The sequence below is a fragment of the Podarcis bocagei genome, assembly GCF_964188305.1.
Source record: "Podarcis bocagei genome assembly, chromosome: 7".
NCBI lineage: Eukaryota > Metazoa > Chordata > Lepidosauria > Squamata > Lacertidae > Podarcis > Podarcis bocagei.
The window spans coordinates 67,043,935-67,053,725 of NC_138132.1; the positions used below are offsets into that span (position 1 = coordinate 67,043,935).

Here is a 9,791-nt window from a genome sequence, read left to right on the forward strand (position 1 = left end):
GAGTCCCATGCTGGGCAAAAGATTCCTGCATTGCAGGGAGTTCAACTAGATGACCCCTTGTTGCACCTTCCATCCTCTGTAATTCTATAACTCAGGCTTCCTCAACCTTGGCCCTCCAGATGTTTTGAGACTACAATTCCCATCATCCCTGACCACTGGTCCTGCTAGCGAGGGATCATGGGAGTTGTAGGCCAAAAAACATATGGTTGAGGAAGCCTGAAGTAGTCTTCTTTCCAATTTTATGGCTAAGAAGTGTGTAATCCAGCAAAACGGCACCCCGTATGTCCCCTGGCATAGAACAAGTCTCCTTAACACACACACACACCTTTACTTAACATTCAGCTTTCAAGTTTAAAAGAAAACAATAAAAAATATAAGAAATATCTTTGCTTCCGAGAGCATTATCATACAGTACTCTAGGTTAAACACAAGTATCTACATTAAAGATAAAAATAAATAGGAAGAAGGCAAATTCATCTGGTTCTAGAGATGGCACAGAGATCTTGGCTGTGAGTATGACGAAGTATCATGAAATCTATTAATAGACTTTAAAACAGCCCGGCACAAAATACTTAAACCTTACTCATCAAGTGAGACCAAAACAAGATGTCGTAAGCGTAAGCAGCAGCAGCAGCAGCAGCAACAGCAGGTCTGTAAACAGCTGGCAGAGTTGAAAAGGAGCCTCTCTCAGAAGTGTGTCTTTTTCTGGCTTAAAGAGGGTGTATATGGGGGGGAGGGACTTCAGTGTTTACTTGTGGAAAGCAGGGGGTTGCAAAAGAACCCCTGACCAAGTCTGAAGGAAGAGAAAACAACAGCTGACCTTAGTTGGAAAAGGGGAGGGAGAGGGTAAGTAATGAGAAACTGAAGCAGCATCACAGAATCTGGAACATGACACACACGCACACCAATCCGGCAAGCAAGGATGTCCCCACTTCCCCCAGGCAGCTCTGATGGAGAACCTCACCCGCCGTTCCTGCAGCAGATTTCCCCCACACCAGGGGTGCGGTACCAACCGAATCCTATAAATTAGCGGCCATTCTACCTGCACAACCCAGAAACAGCTATGCTTTGCCATGCCTGGGGCAACCATACAGCAGCAGAGGCAGCCACCGTGGACAAGGCCCTCTAAAATAACCTCCTGTTTCCATCTTTGCTAGTGCTGTGCCTTGACAGCAACAAAGTGTCCTTCCAAATTGCACTGTGATTAAGGCACCGACCGTGAAGAGGACCTCAAAACAATCTACTGGAGGGCAGCCCCCCCCCCAGGTCACTAAACTGGCAATGCTCCCCTGCCCAAAGCTGGCCACTCAGACTAAGGATACTAAGATTGAGTAGACAAGAGCTCTTCTGTCTTGGGTCCCCCAGATTTGGGCAGACTATAACTCCCATCATCCACAGATAGCTTAGTCCAGGGGTCAAGGATGATGGGTCCACCTACATCTGGGGACCCAAGGTTGAAGAACTCTGTGCTGATAGAAACAATAATTCGGACGGGAGCTCCTGCAACAGGAATCAATGGATGATATTCCAGCAGCAACATGCAACTGAAGAAATGGACATCATTCAGGTTGCGGGGGGGGGAGGGGGGAGGAAGAGCAGCCCCCCCCCCAAGCCCTGGTTTTGCCGGCAAAAGGACTTTTTCCTTAGTAGGACTCAGTGGCAGATCCAATGCACCAGCTAGTGACAGCAAAGATGTCTGGCTTGTTCTTCGGCACACAGGAAGAGCCTTGCTGGATGTAGCAAAGGGTCCGTCTAACCCAACACCCCCATTTCTCACAGTGGTTAGCCAGAAGCTTCTGGCAAGCACAAAAGCTCTCTCTTGCCAACTAGCATTTAGTGCCACTCTAGTCTCCCACACGAGGACATTTCACTGAGCTAACCAGAATAAAAACGGCTGCTGGGCGTCTCCTGCAGAAACGCTACAAGGGGGCATCACATCTTGTGGCAAGGAGTACCATAAATAAATTCAGCGTGGTGTGTCTCTTTCGATTTCATGGGGAGACCTCAAATTCTAGTGTTTAGCAAGGGGAAGGAAAGCCTTTGCTCTATCTGTGTTCTCCTCTCCATGCATAATGACTTTACGTGAACTGTGCTCATGCCTTCGTTTGGCTATTTTTAAGCAAAACAGCACCAGATCATGTTAGCCTAAGGGGAAGTTTTCTGATCAGCGATTTTCAAACTCCTTGGGAACTGCCAGGAAGGAACCGGAGGAGAATTGGACACCTTCCTTTTCAGGGATTCCCCCAAAGACAGCACTGTTGATCTCAAAGAGCCCGCTCCTTGCCCTCCTCGCCACCCAAGCAGTCCTCGCAGGCGAGGACACCCGCCTCCAAATCCTCTCCCAGCTTGCCTCCCCAAGAAGCGATGCCACAGATTTCCTCCAAGCCCCAGAGACAAGCTGTCCGACTGCTAGCGCAACTCGTTCAGGTTCAGGTTGTGGAGGTTCTGGCGCTGGCGGTTCAGGCTAATGGCGTTGTCCAAGGGGCGCTCCTCGCCCTCTTCCAGCGTCTCGGGCATGAACTGGCGGAAAATGCTGACGCTGCTGTGCCAGAAAATCGGCTCAGGCAGCTGGCCAGCCAAGCTCCACTTGCGGGTCTCCGGATCGTAGGACTCCAGCATCGCCGAGAGTTCAAAGGTGTTGTCGTAGCCGCCGGAGACGTAGAGCTTCCCTCCCAGGACAGCCAAGCTCCCTCCAACGTGCACCTGGAAGAAAACCAAGCAATCTCTTATCTACTCTGCATTTTGGGAGGTTGGTCGCCTGCTTGCTATGCTTCTGGAAGCCTTTTAATATATCGTAAACCAAACTGTGCAGCGTCGTTCCAGAGATCAAGGAGCAGGTTTTTGTCTGTGTTCGGATGCAATTGGATGCCCTTCCAAATTGCAATGGTGGGCTGGATTTTAAAAAAGGCTTTTCTATTCTAATGAAAATGATCAGGGATTTGGTAGTGCTGTATTGTATTATTTATGCAAATTGATTTTCTCTGGAGTTAAAGATATGACTGGGACAAACCTTGTTGAGTTCGTATTTTGCACAATTTGTATACGGTGTCTGTTTGATAATGTGTGGTTTGCTATGCCTAATAAAGGATCTTGATTGACTATTCTAATAGCGACGCCTTGAACTGGCAGCAAATGGGCATGGGCGTAACATGCCGACAGGGTCTCTCTCCTGACAGCAACCAGGCTGCAGCAATCTGCACTAACTGTGGCTCCCAGATCAACTGCAAGGGATTCCCCACAAAAAGCACATTGCAGTAATTCAACCCTCTCTCGCTAAGGCTTTTCTCCATTGCCACCTTTGGTCTGGACTCTTCAATCTCCTCCCCCTTCAGTTCCAATTACTGCTCTTTAAAGACACGAGACCCTCACCTGGAGCATTGGAGGGATCTTGTCCCATTCGTTCTTTGCTGGGTTGTAGACGTCGACTTCAGCAGAGTCGTCCCTGCAGAAGGAAATCAAGTAGAGGTGACCGAGAAGAAGATCCAAACATCCCCTAGCCTTGTCGTGCGGATGGGAGAGAAGGCACGGTCCCTGAGTGTCTACTTTATTCCTTAACAGGGCATGGGGACCCAATCCACTCAGACCTCGTAGCGCTTGGCGCACACACAAAAAGTCTCAAGATTTCCAGGGCCTTTTGTGAGCAACTTAGAAAATAGAGATTCTGGTTGGTAGGACTGATGGAGAGGAAGGTGGGGAGGAGGATGTCTTTGTGCAAACACACCAAATCTGCAAAAAATGTTCCTTTCTCTGTCCTCTGCTTGCCCCCAACCTTCCAGAGATTTGCAATCTGCTCTTTCCGTAGCCTCTGTAAAAGCAGCATTCCTCCAGATGTTTTAGACTATCAAGACTTTGAAAAGCTGGTACCACTAGATCAAGTCTATCAGTTATGTGGAATTAATGAAGCTCAATAGTTTTAACTGGAACATGAATAAATGCACAATTAATGGCTACTGTTTTGAATGCTATTTTGCAATATTACCTTCCTTAGTGGAGCATGAATAATGCTATTTATAGGGTGGGGAGCACAGGGGTTTATGAGTTTATGGGGCCAAGGCGATGGTGGCCTGAACCACTGAGCTAGACTTTGGATGAGGAGGAGCTGCCTGCAGTTTCCACCCATCTTTTTTGGGAGGAGGGGAAGGAGATAAAAGGAGAAACCCTAGAAGCTTCCCGAGCCCTTGCGTAACGCCCGTCTCCTTGCTCTGTTCACGAAACAGGGAGCCTGACAGCAACAGGTGAGGGGTGTCGATGACAAAAGAAATATGCTTTTCTGACCCTCAGAATGGCAGGCAGGGAACCCATCAAGGCTACCACAAAACTTCCAGCTGAAACGGAAAGGCTCAGAACCTTCTCCTTCGCTGCTTCCTCCTCCCATCCCAGCAAATGTCGAATGCCAATTGAATTCGTTTAACTTTGATGGGAAACCGTGTTTACAATGAAATGTGGCACTTAGCAGAAAGGTTTGGGGAGGTGGGTGCAAAGTGAAAGGAGGGGGGGCCGAGGGCCACTGTCCTGTCGGCTTTGGGAGCTGCAAAATGTTTCTGGAGCCTCTGCAGGAATCTGAACTATTTCTCAAGCCAAGCTCTGGAGGGTTGCAGAATGCACAATTGCTGCTGGGGAGTAGAGCAGCCAAACGCTTTAGCAAGCAACTGTTAAATCTCAGTGGGGCTGGCAGAGACGGGGGGTGGTGGTGGTGGTGGAATGGGCCAGAATGAATCTCAGCAGCAGGAATTCCAAGCTTCCCGTTCCTTGCCTGCACCAGCGGATTGAAGCCCCTTAAGATTCATTTCAAGCATCAGGATCAGGGGGCAATTCCTGCTTTCAAAAAAGGATTTTCTTTACGCCTGGGGAAACGGGGTGCATGTCCTGCCCCCAAATTAGGCAGAAGCTAGCACTGCAGGAGAGAAAAGAGCCCTGCAGGGACCAAGTTCTTATAGTAAGCCAGACAGGCGTGCGAAAGTGAGTTTCACCATCCTGGCACCCTCTGAGGGTTTTGTACAGGCCCTGATAGAGCCAAGAATCAGGAAAGTCCCTATTTGGACCCCAGAGCTATAAAGTCACTGGGGCCCCATGACGCAGCTGTTCATTCATTGGGAAGAGCATGCTGTACCTCCCCAAACACCCCCCCCCGCAAAAAAAAAAGATTGTCTGGCTTCTAGATGAAGAATGAGACTGAAGGTCACAAGGAAGCTCCCCACAGCCCCTGTTCACACAGGAGGAACCGAACGAGCCTCCACACCAGAGGAAGCCTCTTGGTCACTGTAGGGGTCACAGTTGCAGCAGTCCCTGGCCCCTGCCTGGGCAAGTGAATGGGTGACCGATGGCTGCAAGTGGGTTGTGGCAGCTACAGTCACATGGAGGCTCCTCAACCGATGGGAGTTTCCTGGAACAGCAAAGATCCGCCAGGTCTTAAGCTGGTTCTGGAACCCATTTCTGAAGTCTACAGAGCGTGAACTGCAACCTGAACAGAGCAGGTGCCCAAATCCCAACAAGGAAAGGAACAGCTGACCCCTTCTCCTTCCTCCCCCCTCCTCGCCACTCCCCTCGGCCAACTTGAAAGATAACAAGCTTATCCGAACTATTTTCAGACCTCGCTCAATCACAAGCTCAGCCCATCACTGGCTGAAGGGCTCGAGTGCCTTTCAGATAGCAGGAACCTGACCTACGACAGCCCCTCTCGATGAAGGGCACCAGGAAGCCGCCTCTGGGAAGCAACAGGCACTTGGAAGCTCCCTTCCCTAAGCTTTGCCAACTTAATCTGCAGAAAGAGCTTTGGAGGTATGAAGCAAAACTCCTTCTAGGGGGGTGGGGGGCAGGAGTTCCTTCCCACCCCCTGCCCAGTCTGGGATGTTGCACAACTGGACCAGCATCCCACAACCCTCCAAAAACCCCAGGGAGATCAAACACATTCACAGAGAAGCTCATAAAAACTCCTATGCAGACACATCCCTGTTTCTGGCCCAGAAGGGCTATTGTGAGGGTGGGACAAGTGGCTTTTTTGCAATTCTAGGTTGCATGCTCCCACCCTCACCCCATCTCGAGAGGAGATGGCAGCGGCTACGGCAGCCCTTACCTGACAAAATACATCAGCCCGCTGAGAGTGACGGTCTTGGGTGCGAACGACCAGGGGGGCAGCTGCCCGCAGTTCACCAGGGACCACAGGTCCGACTCGGGGTCGTAGCACTGCATGACCATGGACTCCTTGCCGGACAAGGAGCCGGTGGCGTAGAGCTTTCCGCGGCAGGCGGTGGTGGAGCAATTGTCCATGGGGTAGAGCATGGGCTGCAGGGGCTCCCAGGAGTCCAGCGTGTGGTCGTAGCGCTCGGTGCTGTCGGAAGCTACCACGTAGAGCAGCCCGTCCAGGACCACAGAGCTGTGGTATTCGCGGGCTTTCAGCATGGGAGACACCTCCGTCCACTCGTTCACGCTGGAGTTGTAGCGCCAGACGCAGTCGTAGAGCCTCGAGCCGTCGGAACCTCCTAGGGGCAGAGAACCGCGTCCCATTAGCATGGAATTATAGACCTGTAGAGTTGGAAGGGACCCCAGGGGTCATCTGGCCTGACCCCCAAAAATTCAGGACTCGCACACAAGACTGTGGCTCAGGGCACATGGTTCACCCTAATGGTTCACTTACGTAAGGCAACAGCTCCATCTAATTGAGCTCCTTTGTACTGCGTTAAAGCATGCCTTCTTACAAGCAGCAGAAAATCTCCTAAGATTTGGGGCAGAGGTATTTCCCCTGGAGAATGCAGAACATGACTTTGATCTGCGAAGGCCCTTTGTTACACACCAATGAATGCATTTCTTAATTGGGGGAGAACTGCCCGCATCCCATGTTTGCTTGCAAGCCCAAATGCCCCTCGCTAAGACACCTCAGCATCCCTTCAAGCAAGACCAGGCTCTGATCAAACCCAAAAATGAAAAAGGGGCGCGCTAATTTCCTTAGGGGAAATGGGGTACACGGCCACTATCATCTGTGGCAAAGAGAATTGGCTTCAGGCCTGTGTCCGATGCTCTCAGACTCTGACAAGAACCAACCTGTAGCTTGGGGAGAGCCAATGGCCCTCCTGTGGCACGATGGGTCAGTGCGCCTGGCCGTTAAGCAGAAGGTTGGTGGTTCGAGACCGCCCAGGGATGGCTGTGGGCAGGATTTGGACCAGATGACCGTCATGATCCCTTCCAACTCTACTATTCTATTGTATGATGGAGATGTGGTACCCGCCAGGTGTTTGTAGACTACAGCACCCATCAATTCCTCACCTTTAGCTGTTTTGGTTGGGGTGGATAGGAATAGCTGGGATGGGAGCATAGGCGACTCACCTGTGCTGTACACAGAGCAGCTGCATCTTTCGTCTGAAGTCTACAGGGCTTAACCATTAACCATGCTTGCAGATTTCATGGCTTCTCTCCACCAAGAGGAAGACTCTGTTCCTCTGCACACCCCAGTGATCAGCTGTGGGCATGGGACTGGGGCCGCCAGCTACAATTACAAAAGCTCCTTTCTGGGCCCTGCACATGTGTGTTTGCAGGGTTGTGGTGGTCCCCAAAGTTCACTGGGGGAGGCTTTGCTGAGGGAGAAAACGTCTGCCCCAAGGGCAGCCGCTCGGTGGGAATGAGAGAAAATCCTCCTAATGTCTTTTGACAGCTGTATGGAGAACTCCCGCAGGGAAGATTCCCAGGAGGGAGGCTGGTGCTGGGGCAGAGCACAGAGGCGTCTCGGCTCAGGTGTCTCCCTCTCTGGCTCCTAGCACCCGCTCTATAAATAACTTGCAAAGCAACGAACAGGAAGGGGGTGTGGAGACTCACACAGAGCCCCTTGTTCAGCCTCCTCTCTCCAGCTTCCCAGGAGGAAGGTCAAAACAAACTGGAAGCTCCCCACAAGCTCAAAGGCAGATGCTGCTGGTGACACATATCATCATCTCTAAGCATCAGTCACACACACTGGAGCTAAAGAAGGCGTGTAAGATTGTCAGAAGAGCCCTGCAGCTGGATCAGGCCCACTTAGCCAAGCACAGTGACCAGCCAGATGCTTATAGGAAGCTGCAAGCTTCCCAAGAGTGATATGTCTGCAGCCTAACACAGTACAACACATTCAGCCATAGGGCATTATTGACAAGAGAGAAAGGAGAGAGAGTGGATGGGGCCTGTTACCCTGGAGAAGAGCTGCCTGTAGGGTTTGGGCAGGAGGGTAGCTAGGTCCTTAGGGCACAGACCCATGACGCAAATTGGCAGGTGCTGATATGCATGGGTCCCCTTAAGATAATAAGAACTGAACAATACAGCGGTATCTGATCAATGGCCTATTTAGTTGCAACTCCTGTTTTCACAGGGGCCAACCAGATGCCCCAATGGAAAGCCCACAAGCAGGACCCAAGCAAAAACTGCCACTCTCCCCACTTATTATTGGCCAGCGACTGAAATTCGGAAGCATTGCTGCCTCCATCCCTTAAGGCAGAGCCTAGCCAGGGTTGCTAGTAGCCATGGATACCCTTGTTTCCCCATGAACCTGTCCAATCCTCTCTTAAAGCCATCCAAGTTGGTGGCCATCGCCGCCTCATGCGGGAGTTCCGTGGTTTAGGTGCTGTTCGTGCAGCTTTTAGAGGGCACCCCTGTGGCAAACTCCTTCAAGCAGGGCTAGGGACCCTCCAGCAACTGGCAGCCCTCCCGTCCCGGCTCACCGGTGACATAGATGTCGTTGCCCAGGGCGGCGGCGCTGTAGCCTCCTCCGAGGTGCTCGGGGAACTCAGCCAGGTAGCGCCAGTGTCCCGTGCGGGGGTTGAAGCAGTCGACGGTGACGAGCTCGTCGCAGTCGCGGTCGCAGCCGCCGAGGAGGACGAGGATCTCGGCCAGGCCGGTGGAAGGGCGCGGGCGGAGGCGGGCGCAGGGCGCGCGGTCGTGGCGGTCCAGGCGGCCGGCCTGGAAGAGGCGCGCCTCGGCCACCAGGCGCAGGCAGGCCTCGGAGCGCGCCACCAGCGGCTCGCCCTCGACGTGGGCCAGGAGGGCGAAGCGGCGCACAAAGGGCAGCCGGACGTGCGCCAGGAGCTGGGGCAGGAGCGGAGCGCGGGCTGCCGGCTCGGCGCGCACCCAGCGCAGCGCCAGCTCGAAGGCCGCCTCCTCCTTGGGCACGCGGAGCGCGTCGTCGCGCAGGTACGAGAGCAGCCGCGGCAGCGGGAGGCGCTCCATCTGCGCCGCCAGCTCGCCCTCGCTCTCGGCGGCGTGGCGCAGGACGCAGCGGCGGGCGGCGGCGGCCAGCGGGGCGCACGCGAAGGCCTCGCCGAACTCCTGCATCTCCAGGGCGGCGGCCGGCTCCAGGCGCGCCGCTAGCCAGGCCCCGCACGCCGCCTTGACGGCCGGGAACTGGAGCAGGTCGGCGGCGCGCAGCAGGCGCTCGGCCAGCTCCGGCCCGCCGGGAGACGCCACTCGGCCCGTGTAGGCGAAGTCGAGCAGCAGGGCCAGGCACTCGGGCTCCACGCCGTGCAGCCGCACCCGCGCCGCGCGCGCCTCCCGCAGCCCGCCGCCGAACATGGCGCGGAAGTAGCCCGAGGCCGCCGCCAGCACTGCCCGGTGGGCGCCGAACTCCCCGCCGCCCGCCAGCAGCGTCACGTCCAGCAGCGCCCGCTCCGCCCGTAGCGCGCACAGGGCCCGGAGCAGCGCCGACGCGTGCGCCGCCTCCTCCGCTGTCGCCTCTTCGCCCGTCGTCGGCTCCATTCTCGCCCGCCGCTGAGTCTGACTGCTGCCCGACGCCTCCGCGCACCCCTCGGCCGGCTCCTCCCTCGCCTGGGCTGGCGCCG

The 9,791-nt window shown here is 54.2% G+C and overlaps 1 protein-coding gene across 1 annotated transcript; it reads right to left on the minus strand.

The window, feature by feature from the left end:
* Positions 1 to 313: 313 nt before the first annotated feature.
* On the minus strand, positions 314 to 9,791 carry KLHL21 (kelch like family member 21). The gene is made up of 4 exons (XM_081201544.1): positions 8,679 to 9,791; positions 6,074 to 6,479; positions 3,370 to 3,442; positions 314 to 2,703 (listed from the first exon to the last, which is right to left on the minus strand). The coding sequence occupies exons 1-4, from the start codon at positions 9,706 to 9,708 to the stop codon at positions 2,410 to 2,412; spliced, it is 1,803 nt and encodes a 600-aa protein (XP_081057670.1). The 5' UTR covers positions 9,709 to 9,791; the 3' UTR covers positions 314 to 2,409.

Excerpts from the sequence above, each read along its gene's own strand:
- KLHL21 (XM_081201544.1), bottom strand. The coding sequence starts at position 9,708 with ATGGAGCCGACGACGGGCGAAGAGGCGACAGCGGAGGAGGCGGCGCAC. Across the intron at positions 6,480-8,678 it reads CAACGACATCTATGTCACCG|GAGGTTCCGACGGCTCGAGG; the intron begins GTGAGCCGGGAC and ends CTCTGCCCCTAG. Across the intron at positions 2,704-3,369 it reads AGATCCCTCCAATGCTCCAG|GTGCACGTTGGAGGGAGCTT; the intron begins GTGAGGGTCTCG and ends GTTTTCTTCCAG.